Below are 16,770 nucleotides of genomic sequence, written 5' to 3' on the forward strand. Positions count from 1 at the left end.
CACGAGTGTCTCATGCATACACAGTGCATCTCAAACACACACAATGTCTCGCACATGGGTGCCTCTTGTAGACACATGGTCTCTCGCAGCCTCTCTCAGACATACATACGATGTCTCAAACAAACGGTGTCTTACACATGGGTGTCTCTGGTAGATGCATGCTGTATTGCAGTGTCCCTCAGACACACACACAATGTCTCTCACAGTGTCCCACACGCAAGTGTCTCTCGCAGACACATGCTGTCTCTCCGTGTCTCTCAAAGAGGCACACGATGTCTCACACACACAGTGTCTCACACAGGTGTCTCTCGTAGACGCATGGTGTCTCGCGGTGTCTGTCAGACACACGCAGCGTCTCTGCTACACGCACACGCGTGTCGCTCACGCGGGGGTGCCTCACACATCCTCTGCGGCGCGAGCGAAGCGCACGCGGGCGGAGCGGTTTGCGCCGGGCTCGGCGCCCGCCGCGCCCCCAGAGAGGGGCGGGCGAGGGGCGCGGCCAGCGCGGGCCCTCCCGCAGACCAGCGCCGCGGGGCGGGCAGCGGCGCCCCGGGCGGGCCTGAGCGGCTCCCGAGGTCGGGGCTCACGGCGGGCTCCGGGCGGCCGGGCTGGCAGCTCAGAGCGACTGCGTCCCTTCGCAGTATGTCGGGCGCGCGCTGCCAGACGCTTTACCCCTTCTCCGGGGAACGGCACTGCCAGGGGCTCCGCTTCGCCGCGGGGGAGCTGATCACGGTGCTGCAGGTGCCGGACGGCGGCTGGTGGGAAGGGCAGAAGGAGGACGGGCTGCGCGGCTGGTTCCCGGCGAGCTACGTGCAGCTCCTGGAGGTAGGAGCGGGGCCGCGCGGCCCGAGCGACATGCGAGCGGCGCGGGCGGGAGGCGGCGGCGGGCCGTGGCAGGAGGCCGCGCCGCGCCGGGAAGGCGTCCCGCGCTGTCAGTGGCGCTGAGGCGGTTTGGCCCGCCGCCACGCACGCTGCTCACCTGGCACTGCCCAGGGCTGACCCGCTGACCGGGAGCGGAGGGGTGACTCTAAACGTCAGCTCTGCTCACTGGTGAGTGCCGGCCATGCTCAGGCCAGTTTTGCACAGCTGCACATCACAACGGCGCTGTTGCTGTCTGGGGCCCACCTGGGCATTAATGTACCTTGTACCCAGAGCAGGACAAGTTTCATCGCCGTACTAGGGAGACACGCACCTGGGGGCTGATAAAGAGTGTGCAGCACTCAGAGAAGGAGCAGCCCTTCAAGCTCTGCTCTGGCAGGAGAGCCTTTGGGACCCACAGCTATAGCCCCAGAGTGGCTGAGTTCAGGCTGCATGTCCAGCTGTGGACACTAGGGGTTTTTTTTGGCAATTGTTAAACTACAGCGGAAGTAAGTGGTTGCGGTGATACAGCTCCTATCACTCATACGCGTGGGCCAGATGATGGGCAAATTCCTCTCCTCTCCTCTCCTCTCCTCTCCTCTCCTCTCCTCTCCTCTCCTGTTCTCTGGGAGACTCTAAACACCTCTTGGATTTATGGTGTGGAAGAAGTGAATCACATACATCTATGCTGTTGCAGCTGTTCCCTAGCTGACTGGAGATACTCTGCTGTCAGTATGTGTAGCATTACCCCAGGGAGCCACAGCAGAGTTAGAGTTGGTTGCTCAGACCCTAAGATTGCAATCTTTCCATCAGGTTGCTGAGGGGCTCTCTGCTAGCCTCAGTTGTCTTTATGGCCTCGGCAGCTAGAGCAACAATTGTATTCCCACAAAAGGAGTGCTTGTACCTGAGCACCTGTTTATTACTTTCTCTCTGATGGAAACAGGACCCTATGTGAGTGTAAAATATATGTCCATGAAGAGCACCTTCGACAATCTTTGCACTTCTAAAACTGAAACCTGAAATTTCTTGCATCAAAGCAAGAATCTGCCATGAGCCCCTAGGCCTTTCCCTCACTGACGATACCCTGTTGTCATTTGGAACTTAATCTTGGGTGCAGGTATGGAACTCTCCTAAAACATAGTGTCCCTGTAGTGGCTGAGTTGAAGTGGTTAGCATCACAAGGCTTATCAGGTCGGCTTCTGTTTGTCTTCCAGGCTTCTACAGGGTATCCGACAGCCTGCCTTGCTTTTGTCCAAGGAAAGCACTATCTCCCAGGCCTTTAGTGCACACCCTCTGGGAAATCTAGAGTAGCAGGAAGCACTGTGTGCCACCCTGAGCAGAAGCAAGCCTGCCTGATGAATGCAGATCTTTGTGAGCAAAGAGTTTTGAGCAAAGGGGCAATGTTGTGCCTATAGACCTGGCATTGTCTGTTGGTTTCTCCTGTCTCAATGAATAAAAAAATCTGAGGGGTTTACATGGAGTTGCTGCTCTTCATTCTTACCTGGAAAGATAGGAAGGTGGGGGCAGCATTTCCCTACTCAGTGCTACAAAAGTGAGGCCAAGGGCTTCTCTGTGCCTCTGAAGCACTTGGGATTTTTTGCAGTTCAGGAGTGTGGGAGTCCTTGTGTCTGTCTGTTTTGCCACCCACAAGATCATTTAGTGAGATATGTGCATGTTTGTGGCTTTACACATTGCTAAATATTTATACATTTTACTAGGGCTTTAGGAATTGTTTGAGGCAAAATTTATCATGAGATGAGACAAACTCTGTTCACTGTTCAGCAGTGGGAAACCACTTCTGCATACATGATAACTTTGTTTTTATATTATCTCCACCTTGCAAACTCCTCTCTTCCTATTTAAATCTGAGCATACTCGTGCTGTGCTCAGAATGACAACTGCAGCCCCGTGGATGTACCCATCTGACTCTTAAACTAGCAAGCTCATGTACCACTGAAAACGTTACCAGTGGTCCAGAGAGCCCATTATCTTGTCTCGAGTGAACTTTAAGAAAGAGGGTGAGAAAGAAGACGAGGATGGAGTGGTGTTCACTCTGAAGCATTTTCTTTTTGTTCAGAGGTGGTCCTCTGATGTCAAATAAGTCATATAGATTATTAAATATGTCAAATAAGAGCTAATTAACCAAATTTATGGTACAGATAATCCGTAGGTAACTAGCACATGTTACAGTAGAGTAGATGTGAGAGAATGAGAAACATCTGTGTGCATGCACGTAACCTCTCCCTTGTGCATGTGGGTATAACATTGTAGTTAGCATGCTCAGGGACCTATTCTATCTGAAAGACACCATGATAGAAATATATTCCTTTTCCATCCCCTGATCCAAGTCCCTGTGCAACCACAGAGACACTAGAGCAAGCATCAGGGAGGTGCTGAAAATATATAACCAGACAGGACCAAGAACACAATCTGCTTTTCAGTACCAACTTGTACTCATGTTGGTTTAAAGTAGCCCTGGCCCTGCAGCTTTAGGTAAGATTCAGTGAGATGTTGTGAGTTGAATGTAACCATTCACTGTCACTGAAAGAGGAAGTTCATATTCCCCTTCTCCCCTTACTTCTCCATTCCCAGTTGTTCCCTCCAGCATCTACCTGTGCTCATGCTTTTCCAATGTCTCTGTAGCCATTTAACGCATTATCCTAGAAGACAACTGGTTACATTTTCTGCCACAGCAGAGAATTAAAGTGGCCCACAGAATTGTCCAAGGCATGTCAGCACTGGCAGTGTTTGCTCTGCACAGCACACACCCTTTTGCTTCACAGCAAAGTCTGTCAGGTGTTTGGGTGCTATCAAAAGCAGAGGTCTTGCTTCTGAAGCCTTTATAACTTGGAGCCTGTCTCTCTGTATAGACAGTCAGGCTGGATTTTCTCACTCACAGTACTTCATGTTTACGAACACTGAATTTCTCTGACAGTGCTGCTCTAAAGGCTGCTCTGAGTTCTGTTCCTGCAGTGAAAGGAAAGAAAGCAAGGTATGATGGACAGCAGTTGAGAGTTTGGGTTCCCTTCTACCCTTGACTGATTAGTTCAGCAGTCAGTCGACAGTGTGCAGATTCCTTCTGGACAAAAGAGGAGCCATTTATTTCAGATATTATCTCCCATTGGGAGGAACTATGCTGCACAAGCAACATGTGCATTTCCTTGTGAGCAGCTGTGTTGTGGAGCTGCAAGTGCAGCTCCTACTGCCCTGCAGATCCCCAGGAGTGTCTGCAGGGTCCTGTTTAGCTCTAGCTGTCTTAGCCAGGATCTGAGGAAAGAGTATGCACTTTCTCCTCCTACGTTTACTAGAACTGACTGGTAGCTCTGATTATTGCCAAAGAAAAATAGGTATCCTTGGCTGTTCGTTAGGCAGGGTGGGTTTAGTGATAGGTCTGGAGTTGAACATTTATGAGAAAACCATGAAGGTGACCTGTGGAAAATGAACTTCAGTGCTGGAGATGGACGTTCCTGAGGGATTGTTGCCTTTGCCCCCTGAGTTCTTTTGCCAGCAAAAATGTGTTTTCAATGTATTCATCACAGAAGATCAAGGAAAGGACCAAAGCTGTAGCAAATGTGGAGCAAGAGAGATACATGAAGGTAAAGATGTCTGACATCCTTTGGTTACTGCTCCCATGGTTGCTGCAAGCCTGCAGTGCTGGGTTAAAAAGAAACAATGATGGCTAGAAAGAGCTGGAGAAGGATGGGAGAAGTGTTCAAGGGGAACCTGGAAACAAGATGTCTCTTGTGAGTTCTGTAGAGGATAGAGTTGTCAGGAGCAAAAGGGATCACACAAACCAAGACTATCAGAAGGAGCAAGCAGAGTGAGCAAGGGAAAGTACCAGCTGCATGATGGGACTCCAGGTGAACTCCTCTAGGGCCAGGCTGGATGACAGCAGTCAGGGAGGCTGCTGCGGTCCTGTTCACAGAGTCTGAATTTGAAAGGGACCTCTGGAGAGGTCTAGTCCAGCCTCCCTCACCATATCCAGTTCTGTTTCAAATAGCTCCAGGAATGGAGATTCCAGTTTCTCTGAGCAACCTGTTCCAGTGTTTGACCATCTTCACAGTGAAAAAGTTTTTCCTTATGTTTAAATGGTATTTCCTGTATTTCAGTCTGTGCCCATTGCCTCTTGTCCTTTCGCTAGATACCACTAAGAGTCTATCTCTGTCTTCTTTACACCTGCCCATAGGTATTTATACACATTGATAAGATTCCCCCTGAGCCTTCTCTTCTTAAAGCTAAACAGTCCCAGCTCCCTCCTCTCCTCAAATGTCAGATGCTTCAGTCCCTTAATCATCTTCATGGCCCTTTATTGGATGTGCTCTGGTATATCCCTGCCTTTCTTGAACTAGAGAGCCCCAGTACTGTTTCTTGTACTGTTGGGCTCTTGGAGATAACTGGTTAATGGAGAAACAGGGCCCAACTGTATTGCCTGAAAATTAGAATTTGTTGACAGCAGAAGAACCTGACAAGGTGCTGCCAAATTCATGTGTATTTGCTTTGACTGAGCTTTGATCTGCGAGCAGGCAACACCTTTCTTTTCAAAGTTGCAAACTCAGGGGCTTGCGGAAGGAGGGAAGTTGTTCTCCCTGATCCATATCCTGTGGAGTAGAGTAAATTACACCATCTGCCTCAGTCTTCATCTTTCCTGTGTTGATTTATAGCTATGTCAGCCATGAGACCTGACAGTTGAGAGACTAATGGCTGCATCTTCTAGCCATTCCCTCCTCATGGATACCTTTTTTTTTGTTCTGACATTTTGACCACTTGAGCAGAGCCATGTTGGGACCCTCCGTACCAGACACTCTGCAGTCACAGAATGAGCAATTATGCTTCCCGGCCTGGTGGAAAGAGAAATCTGGGCAGCTACAGGTGAAGAACAGTGCTTTAAGCCAGCGCCATCACAGTGAACACAGGTTTGGGGTAGTGAAACATGGTATTTAATATGGCGAGTGAGAATTCTGGTGATTTCTTAACAGCTGAAGGCAGCAAAATGTTTCCTACTCAGAGGCTGACTGCCTCCTCATCCCATCTGCATTGGAGATATTTGGGATGATGCGTGTAGACAGGTTTCTTAACAGCCCTGAAACTGAAAGCAATAGAGGACAAGTTGTCAGCGTGTCCCGGCTTGTGTCACGGCCTATATTGAGGCAGGACAGTGTAAATGTCAGAAGGTAAAGGTGATGCTAGACCTCTGGAATATGTATTCCAGGAGGTGTTTTGGATGGTAGTCCTCTGGGAAGACACTGGCTGTTGCATCTGCCTTTTCTAGAGATGAGACATCCAGAGAGGTGGAAGGATGTGTCATTCAGTCACATTTGCACGGTAGCTTATTTTAAAATCTATTTCAGGCATTGCTTTTTGTATTTGCAGTTATCTAGAAATCACTTATATAAGCAGCAGCAGTAGCAACATATGCAAATTTGCTGAAAATTGTCAGCACTTTTTATAGCTTCAGTCATACCACAGATGCAAGTCTTTGTATGAAGTACAGTGTGTGCTTCCAGCATGGATGGAGGTGGCTCTGGAATCTGACTCTGACTGACTTTGACTGAGTGAGCACCATACAGAATTGAGAGCTGCATTCTCCCTGTTGCATGGTGCCCATGCAGGCATCACACAGTGTTGTACGTTACATAGCTACTGCTATGTAATCATGGGGGGTGGGGAGAAGGGGCTCATATCTCATCTAAGCTGTGACATCTGCCATAGAGACATTGAAAAGTGCAAACAGTTGAGCCTGGAAGTTGTGGCACATTCACCTGCAGGAGGCATGGCATGGTAGAAAATGGCTTGTTCTTTGCACTCAAATGATCATAAAGAAAAAGGATGAAGGGAATTCATAGAAATGGTAATACCTCTAATTTCTTCCATAGTGGCAAAGATTATGCAGAGAATTTCAGTGCCAAGCTGTATCTTTGTTATAAGCTGATATGATCCAAGGAGACAGTGTGCTCAAGGAGAAACTAGAATCTGCAAGCTGGTTAGCAAGGAGAATTCTATTTTGTAGCAAAAATTAAGATTTTTGCACTGGAAGAGAAATCAAGGCTTCCAAACATTTCCATGAAACAGAATTGTGATGAAATGTTTATTTTCAGAAAGAAAAGGTTAGATTTTTTTTCTTTGTTTCTCTTTCTTCACTTTGATGATAGAGCATATTTTGACTAATAAACCCCCAAAGCATTTTGGCTGAAAATATCCAGCCAGTCCTAGAAATGAGCATTGGAGCAGCCAGTGCTGCAGCATGAAGGCTCTGTCATGTGTTACAACAGTGAAGGCTGGCTTTAGCAGCTGCTGGAGCTGCTCTCTGCTGTAATGGGAGCTATATAATTTTTGTGTTACATTTAGAAGAAAGGAGATGTTGACACCTATTGCAATGGAGTTTCCTTGATGACTGTAGAAATAAGAATAAGGTTGTGTATGGAAGGTACTTGCCTGGCTCTGAGTATCTGAAACCTGGCTTTTTATATATGAAGTCTCTATCTCCTACCTGCAGCAGTGGTGTTTTTCTCTTTATTAATATATTCTTATAAATTCTAGGAGTTAGTTACTTCACACTCTCTCATTCTTCCATCCTCCCACTCAAAAATCAAGTCAGCCTATAAAGCCATGGTGATCAACAAGGGTGGATGTGTGATGTTCTCAGTTACATCAGACAGATATGGCTGCTACCACTATTTTGTTATAAGGATACTTCATGAAACAAGCAATGCTTCAGTAAGTGCAGTCCTGCGCGATCAGAGAGGAAGAGTGATCTGCACTGCAGCGAGATGACGGTGTAAACGCTGAGCCTTGCATTGGTTATTAAGTAAGAGGGTGAACAAGGTATAGCTCTCAAGAAATCCCCACAGCATTTAGCTTCTGATGCTGAAAGCTTAACAGTTAAGTTAATTGGTTGAGCAATGGTCAGCTACTCCTTCAATGCTTATATGCATAGAAGTAGTCTACTGATTCCTTTTCCCTATTCTGAGAGCACAGAAGGATGATTTTGATTCTTCTGGGGAAGGGATGACTCTGGGGATGACTGAGGGGGGAGAAAGGGAAGGGGGAGATTCATACGACTGTAGATCAAGGCTCCTGTAGGTGTTGTGTGAGGGTTTTCAAAATTCATATCCCACAGCTGTTGAGGCTTTTCTGCCTCGTGTGACTCAACAGCAAAACTTTGTCTGAAGTGGGGTCTTAAAAATACTTGTAAGATAGCAGTGATAATGAGAATCATATGATAACGCTTCAGATTTTGAGAGGGCGATTTTAACAGACAGATATAGAGCACCCAAACTCCTCTGAAATGCACAGCAATTTAGACAGTATGTTTCTGTAGTCAGTGATGCCTACAGCTATGATTGCACAGGCTGTTTAGTTTCAAAGTGTCATTTTTGATATCTGTGACTTTCTGTTACTGCAGCTTTTCAGACTTGAAACTTCTGGCCCTCTGACCATTAAAATATCAGAAAAATGTGAACAAAAAAAATCATCTATTTTCTCATATAAAAAGAGAGAGGAAATTATGTTTTTCTACCAGAAGTCTGCTTTTTGATCAAGGTTTTTGAGGGATTTTGAAGTCCCATGAAAATGTGAAGAAGATGTGACATTACAGGGTCATGATCCCTAGCTCATAGGAGTGTCTATCATGAGTCTGGTGAAAATAGTCTTGGACTGTGGAAGTTATAGGCAGGATTTTAAAAATGATTAGTACCATAAATATCTAACAGCATATGAAAGGAGAAGTCTTCATGATGGGAGTGATTTTTTTTTTTTTTGGTGAGCTCTTCTGACTTTTTCACAAGTTAGGGTGTTGCAGAAGCTAGACTCATGCATGCTATGCCTGTTAGCAGGTAAGAACAGTAAAATGTGTTGCTTTGCAGTAATCTCACAGGATATATGTTTTTTAATATAGATATTTTTTTCCCTATCCCAAGCTAGAAGATGGAAACAGGTCATAGGAGACTTATTCTGGAAGGACCTCTTTCTGTCTGTGTACTACAAAGGGAGTCTAAAAACTATCTCACTGAAGATGTCTACTTTGTAGCTGGCTAAGATTAAATGAGTTGCCATTCACCTGCACTTCTAGGGGGAGGATATACAGTGAAGATGAAAAATGTAGATAGTTATTTAAAGACTGCCTAATTCCTTGAAGAATACCCAGTACATTCTGTACTCTGAAGGGGGCATAGGCCATGTAGAAAAGCACAGAAATGATTTCTGTAGTGATAGGCACAGAGTTGCTAAGGTACTCTGAATAGTCTCATTTGCTAGTTTGGGTGCAGTTGTAATTCCAACATACGAGTGTTGCACTGCAAGTAACATTCACTGAATGTGTTGCCTATGACTTTATACTGACTGTAATTTAAAAAGACGCATTAAGAGTGATGAGAAGATGCTGGATACTCAGTATTTTCTAAAAACTGCTTTACTGTGGTGTCCAAACTGGAACATTTGGCCCTGAAACCAGGACTGGAAGATTCTAGCAGACTTGGTGAAGTTTAGTTTTCTCTACTCGTTTCAATTTTACCTGTGCAATAATAAATGAGCAGGTAGAATTAACTGAGCATTTAAATAACAGATTAAATCTTTGTTTTATGTTCCATGGTTGCTTATCTCACAGAGCACATTATTATCATTGTTGCATCCTGGTCCTGTGTTACCAGAGTCTTAAATGCCTAGGTATGTGCTCAGGATTTTCTTTCATTATTTCACTGACTACTGATACTAAGTGCAATCACAAAGATATAGTGACTTTTATCTGGAAGAAGTCCCATAATAGTGGTAGCAAGTATGTGTTACTGCAACATGACAGATAATATCTGTCTTTGGAAATATTTGGGACTGTTGCAGTTGTTTTCACTGTGGTGACACTATAACTCAGGGCGGCAAGAGTGATAACTCTCAAGTTAAACTTGTTCATCCTGTTTGCTGCCATCAGTGGAGCATGGGGAACCAGACTGCTGAGCATGGCAGTCAGTCAGCATTGCTAATTTGTGTCTTAGAATATTTGACGTAAGGCAGTGATATTTCTTTCCTGAAATTCTGGCACTTCCAGGAAGCACTTGTTCTCTGCAGCTTTTCACAATCCAGCACTTTTGGGATGTGTCACATTTACTGTGCATACATGGTACGTTTACTGGAAGCCTCCCAAAGGCTTGGGCCTTGTTGCTGTGGCTGCTTCCTACCATGCAAGTTTCCAGTAATGATGTGGGCCTCAATATACATCTGGACAGTATTTGTAGACAGGAAAATATGATCTGTTGCAAAAATCTGTAAAGTAGCATAATGGACTTGATGGTCCTCATTCTCTGCTCTGCACACAGTCATCAATTTACATCAGTTTAAAGTGTCTTAGGCCATATTTGGTTACAAGTTACACTCCCTTTTATTGGTATGATCCACTTAGAGTGCAGAGCAATGTAAAATCAGAGCCAACGATCTGTTTGGTTGCTGCTGTTTGAGGCCAGGGTGCTTCAACAACAAGTGTTTGTCTTGAAAAATATATGTATGATTTAATGCAGCTGGAATTTTTATGTTCATGCCACTATGTGAAATATGACTGACTAAGAGGACCTCATGTAAAGAGTTGGTATGTGGCAGGAAACCTGGCACATTAGCTGCTAGGCTGTACAGATTTGCACTGTATCTGCAGCGCAGGCAGATATACAGCATGCTGCTGCAGGCAGAGCATGATGGTTAGGCATGAGAAAGGACCGTTCTAGCAAGAGCCCCTCGCATACCTGCAGTAATACCAGAAAAAGTGCATTTTTGGTTGATAAAGTCACAATTAGGCAGACAGGACAGGCTATACTCCATGGGATACAGACTTGCCAGTGATACTATATCTGCAGTAGGAGAATTTGTCTCTGTATATACTGGAGTAACTATTCTGCTGAAGTATTCCTTGTATAGGTGTAGATAACAGAAGGGCAATTTTTTGCTCATGCTAGTAAGCCAATTTTCCAAGTTATGTTTGGAAAACTATCAAAATAGCTTTTATATTCATTTAGTATGTCTGTGGTTAGCCTTTTTGCTGGCAAATTATGTGCGTCTTGAATGAGCATGCCATGGATTACTCAGGAACTACTGCTCTGTATCTTGTAGAAAAGCATATATACCATTGGAGTATGCCAGTAAACTTTACCATGTCTTCTTTAACTTCTGTGAACAGTCCTTCCAATTCTCAGTTGCTAGTAAGGACCACCTTTGGGGTGAATTTAGACTGACTACCAGGTGACTTTAACAGACCCTTGGTCACTCATCTTTGGACTGCAAGACAGGTACAGACCCAAAGGTTGAAAATCTTCCTGTCTTCATAGTTGGTAGGAGTAGATTCTATGTAGTCTGTTCTTGAGCAACACATATTTCCATTGTGATGCTGGCAGCAACAGCACATTGGTTTTTGAGCACCAAGCCCTGTCATGTGTTTTTTCCATGGATGAAAGAATCACAGAATCACAAAATAGTTGGGGTTGGAAGGGACCTCTGGAGACTACCTGATCTAACTCCTCTGCTCAAGTAAGGTCAGTTAGAGCAGGTTTCCCAGGACCATTAAAACAGGTTGCCCAGGATGATGAAAGAGGGAAAACTCAATAAGTGGTAACTAAAACTAAAAAGTCTCGTGGAGACCTGGGTTGGTTATATCCCAAGAAGGATCAGGTCAAGATTGTACGTAAGGAAGACATGCAAATGAGCTTTCAGCCGCTGTCCCACAGAAAGCTCCAATGCAAGGAAAACACATAGCTGACATGATAGCCTCAGAGGGACCTCCCAGTACAAATGCAACTTCACTTGCAGCTGCGACTTTAATTACAGAGCTGGCAGCACTGCTGATAGAGAGATGCCAGAACATAGGCAATGCTGGATAGTGTTGAGATATTAACTGGTGAGAAAGCAGAAGCCGTCTCTTGGACTGAATATATAGCATGTAATTGCCAGGAAAGTTGTTCCATTAGCACTGCATCTTAGTCTTTGAAATGTTCTCTCAGCAAGTCCAGGAACAGATAAAAGGTAGTATGGATCAAAAATGAGGAGAGAGCAGAAGCACATTACAACATAATTAAGAGTACCAAGCTGCTCATATTATCTTCCCATTTTTGCCCCTATCCTTTATTTGAAACTCTTGTAAAACTTCATGCATTACCTTTCAGAGACAGATCTCTTCACTCAGAGTTAAATCTGATCTGTAACTGAACCTACACTGTGCTTTCTGGCATTTAAGCATTGCTCATTGCTTCTGTTACTCTTCTGATTTTTTTTTTTCTGACTGCAGCCACAGTCAGCAGAAGTCTTCAGGATGCTCTACTCCAATTTGTATCAAAGGGAAGGAGTGAGAAAAGGAAAAGAATGAGACTGGCTCAGAGACATAGTTAAGCAGCCTTATAACTCTTGAGGAAAAAGCAGTAATTAAATATGAAGGAAGAAAAAGGCCAAAATGAGGCTTTCCCTCTCTCCTAAGAGTTTCCTGGGCTGCCAAAGGATCAGAATTTGTGGAAGAGAGAGGGGAAAAGCATGGATCTGTGAGGTGATGGACATTTTCTGGGACATGAAAGATATGTGTAAGATTCCAGTTATCCCCCTTCCATCCCCCCTAAGTATTTACTACTTTGCATTTGTCACTAGTGTAATTTGTTTGCTGTGGTGTTACCTGTTCATTGAAGATTTACTGAAGTTCTTCATGGTTTTGACTGGATTTGCCCCATGTAAATAATTGCATATATCACTCAGAAATATTTACAAATATTTCTCACCTTCCTTTTAAACAACTTAAGAAATACTGCACCATCAGGCTTTTGTGGGTGCATCGCTCGCCTTTTGACTTGATGAAGGCTAACTCTTTCTGCCCCTCAGTTTTGATTCTGCATAATACTCTTCTCACTCCTTGACTGTTTCATTTCTTCTGAAAGTCTGTACAGAAAGGAGGAGTTTATATTCTCAAAAGCCCACTTGTGGTTGTTGGTCTAACACAAGGTATCGGCTCCCCCAAGAGCACCTCATTTAGATCCTTATCCCATCAGGACTATAACACTACTACTGAATATATTCCATCATTCTGCTGTTTTTCTTCTGGTAATGCATAGACATTTTCAGAATGTTCTTTTAAATTGGCTAGCTGGAGCTGCTTTGTCTCCCAGATCCTTTATAATTCACTTTTTCAGTACTTTATTCAGATTGCCAAAGCAAAGCCCTGTAGTTTCTGTGTGCCCAGGTTTGCTCCTCTTTGAGCCATGTGCCACAGAGCTAGATGATCTACAATGACCAGCTAGAGCATAACAAGAACAGTTTCAAAGTGAACTTCTTTCAGTTTCTATAGAGATGAGGCTTGGCTGTAGAGGAGGCAGCATCAAGATCTGGCAAGATTCTGCTAGTGGGGGATAAGGAATGGGGGAGTTTGGCAGGGGAAGTGGATATTTGGGGTAATAGAAATTGCAAGGGGTGGTAGAGAATGAAGGAATAATCCAATCTGAATTTAATAGTGATTTTTCAAGTGCTATGCAGTGCAATTTGCACAAAAGAGGAATTATATTTCTAAGGAGTGAGCAAATGCTTGACTCAGAATGGAATGGCCAGAAACTGGACTGATGCATTTAGTGTATTTTGCAGTCCCAGAGAAATGTGTGTAGTGAATTCAGTTTAAAAACCCTGCTGAAGGCTGTGTGTGTAGCACATGGCTGAGTGGTTCCATGCCTCCCCTTGCAATGTGCTGCCTGAGCAGCAGATTTGCTTTCCCTGTGCCAGCTGCTGGATAATAGGACTAATTCATTACCCAAGGCCAAGTAATCACTCTCAATAGCAGGATTTAGAGGACAGCCTATGATTTGTTTCACTGCACTGTGATCTGTTGATTATCACAGTGAAAACTAGCATGAAATGAAGATTGGAATTCAACCTCAGCGCGTTATGGGATGAAGAATGGAACTCTGGATATTTCCAAAAAGAAATGATGTTTAAATTATCTATAGGTCTTTAGTGGGCTGCCTTGCTCCTAGTCCCTCTTCTGCTCTTGGCCAGCACAATTTACCAAGTCTGAAAGTGAATCTGTGGTGAGGGACAAAGTCTTCCCTCAGTGCTAGCCGGAGACATGATCACGGGCTCTTAATTCATTGCAGGGATTGGGCTATGGCAAATTAGATTTTTCTGAAGTATATCTTACTGGCTGTGTTAGAAATGGAGAGGGAGCAGGACTGGTGCAAGTCACCATTCCCATTTGAGCTTTGATCCCTGAGGCCTGTACTCTGTGCTGTCCAGTGTTCACCAAGCAGGATGCTGCGTGCTTTGTCACGGTAGGAGGGAGGAGAGAACATGGCTTTTTCTGACATGTCTCTGATTTATGCTCGCTTGTTCTGTCATCTTGCCAACTTTGAGATGGAAACACCCACATCTCAGAGGTGGGAATGTCTGCTGGAGCAGGACAGGAAGTCTTCTGGTGGTATCTGAGCCCAGCGGACAGGGAACTCACAGCAAAATACCACCCTCCAGCCCCAAGCAGCCCATGGAAGGGGAAAGCAGAAGAAGCTGAGACCCAACAGGCAGCTTCAGTCTGCCCTCGCTGTTGAGCAGCAAAACATATGTAAAATGGGTATCAATTGAATGCTGCAACTCTTAGATACACTGCTTCCTCTAGTAGACTAGAGAACTTGATCCACTTTGTGAATGCCCAGCAAGTTCTTTGTATGACAGGTCTTATGGGCTTCTATGGCTCACCTGTGTGCGCCTCCTTCTGGTTGTCCAAGTGAGGACCCTTCTAACCTGATTTGGGGAACCTAGAGACCACCACCTCATCCACATGACTGTGACCCATTGGCACAGTGTTCCCCAGTGTCTGTTTTACAGGACAAGAACTGCTCCACACACATTTTCTGGGCTGAGAAGTTGGGAGTTTGTAGCTAAGTGTAGATCATTTCAGATATGCAGATCACCTCACCAAATAATTTGCATGGATGTCACACAGGAAGCTGCCCACAACCTGGCATTCCTCGGCAGGCGGACTGCTGGTTAGCCTGGAGACTAGGGCTGTGTGGTGAGCTGGGCTGGCCAAAGCAAGCAGCACAGATGCTGCCACAGACTGAATTCCATAGGGCTCATCTTGAGGAAGGCTCTTCTGCTTCACCTTTTTTCTTTCTCTAGGTTGACCTCAGTGGACTTAGCATTAGGCTTAGAGTCTCTGAAGTCAATGGGTCTTATTCCTCCCTCCAAGCTGACTATGAATAGGCTTGTTCTTACCCTCTTTCAGTCTCAAAGGGCATTGTTCAAACACGAGTGGGGGAGGGTGCTTGTGCTGACAAGCAGGGCTGATTAGTGAGGGCTAGCTAAGTGCCATATACTGTGTCCTGTGCAAAGCAAGCAGCTCTGTAGACCCTGTTCTTACAGCGGAAAGGTAGTGATTTTTGTAACACAGGGAATGAAGCTGCCTAGACTGAATGAAGTGGCTTTTTGCTGGACAAGACATGGAGCTCTGAAAATGGCTCTTTTGTGACTTTAGGATCAGAAATGCTCAAGCAGGAATGCCTTCAGTCCCCTGTGTTAGGGCTGATTAGTGCAGTGTGTGTGTGTGCGCGCGCGTGTGTGTGTGCGTGTGCGTGTGTGTGTGTGCGTGTTTGTGTGTGTGTGCGTGTTTGTGTGTGTGTGCGTGCGTGTGTGTGTGTGTGTGTGTGTGTCCCTGATTATGCAATGCTGTTATAGCCACATGGCTGAGCCTCCTCCTCCCTTCCCCCTTCTGCTGACTGCTGGGGGCACGACTGCTTCTGAGCTCCACAGCCCTGATTTTATTGCTGGATGCGAGGTATGTGCCCTGGCAGCCTGTTGAAGAACCAGTTCCAGGAACTCCAGTCTGCTTCAGCCCCAATGTCAGCCCCTGGAGGGAATGAAGCTCAGACATCTGCCATGGTAGAGAAATTGCTTTGCTTTCAGTGGTGCGGAATACAATGTTTGTGATTAGAGGGAAGGGAGCCTGAAAGCCCCTTTTCCCCTCCCCATGGGACAGAAGTGCTGTAGGGCAGCTGATTTTAATTGCTATGCGCAGGCCCTTCCCTGTTTTACATGCTGGGATAGGCCTCCTCCTCTCAACTGGAGTGAGACTCATTTCTTTTCCTGCTATTTTTTTCCCTTCTTAGAGACCACATGCCTTCAATGCACTTCAATGCCTTTGTCCTCCAGTGTTTGAAAAGATTCAGAAGTAGTTCTCAGAGTGTAAAGCCCTCAACCCTAAAGATGGCTATGTGTAGTTCCTGGTGTGAGTCCTCTGAAGCCAGCTTCCCTGACCACTTGCTAGTACTCACAGCAGCTAGAAAATGCTGCTTCTTCTGGCAATGTTTTCAAGGCCTACTCCTTCTTCGCTGTTTAGGTGAGCCAGCCAGCTCTGGTGTAGGTGATATTGGCAGAAAACCGTGTCTTCCATCAGGTAAAGGCCAGTGAGTAGTGGAGGATGAGCTGAGGTCACTGCATCCCAAGGGAAAATTTCTGCATAAAGAGTTAAATCAGCTGGACTTGCCTCATCTTTCCCACATCAACACAGTTATGCACACTGCATCTGCTTTGCTGCCTGCCATGATCTCGCAGGGTTTTTGTTTGCTGCTTTTGGATGTTTGAAAGTAAACAAATTGCAAGTCCTGAGTCAGTGCAAATGTTCCAGCAGCAGCACTACATCTGTCCCCTAGTCCTTTTAGACCTCTGATAATCCAAACCATTGTATCTCTTGTGTGTTATCTGAATAGGAGAGTGATCATCCATCCCATTGTCTTCAGTGGCCTGTTAACTATAGGGCTGTTCACAGCCACAGCCTTATTATGTGGCACACAGAGCTACTGGTGGAAAAGTTTAACTCAGGAGAGATTTCCAGTCCAAACAGGTTTCTTCTCTTTCATTCTGCTTAGACAAATGTATAATTTTATTTTTGTGATAGCATGCCATTGTCCTAAGCTGTAACGTTCT

The 16,770-nt window shown here is 45.2% G+C and overlaps 1 protein-coding gene across 5 annotated transcripts in view; it reads left to right on the forward strand.

The window, feature by feature from the left end:
- The first annotated feature begins 517 nt into the window (after positions 1-517).
- The window catches only part of GAS7 (growth arrest specific 7), a 124,165-nt gene continuing 107,912 nt past the window's right edge, over positions 518-16,770 (forward strand). For all 5 annotated transcript variants that reach the window (XM_068913238.1, XM_068913242.1, XM_068913240.1 and 2 more), the window contains exon 1: positions 518-825. In XM_068913238.1, coding sequence (XP_068769339.1) covers positions 643-825 — 183 coding nt within the window. In that variant the 5' untranslated portion in view covers positions 518-642. The remainder of the gene's footprint in view (positions 826-16,770) is intronic.

Source organism: Struthio camelus, chromosome 19 (assembly GCF_040807025.1).
Source record: "Struthio camelus isolate bStrCam1 chromosome 19, bStrCam1.hap1, whole genome shotgun sequence".
NCBI lineage: Eukaryota > Metazoa > Chordata > Aves > Struthioniformes > Struthionidae > Struthio > Struthio camelus.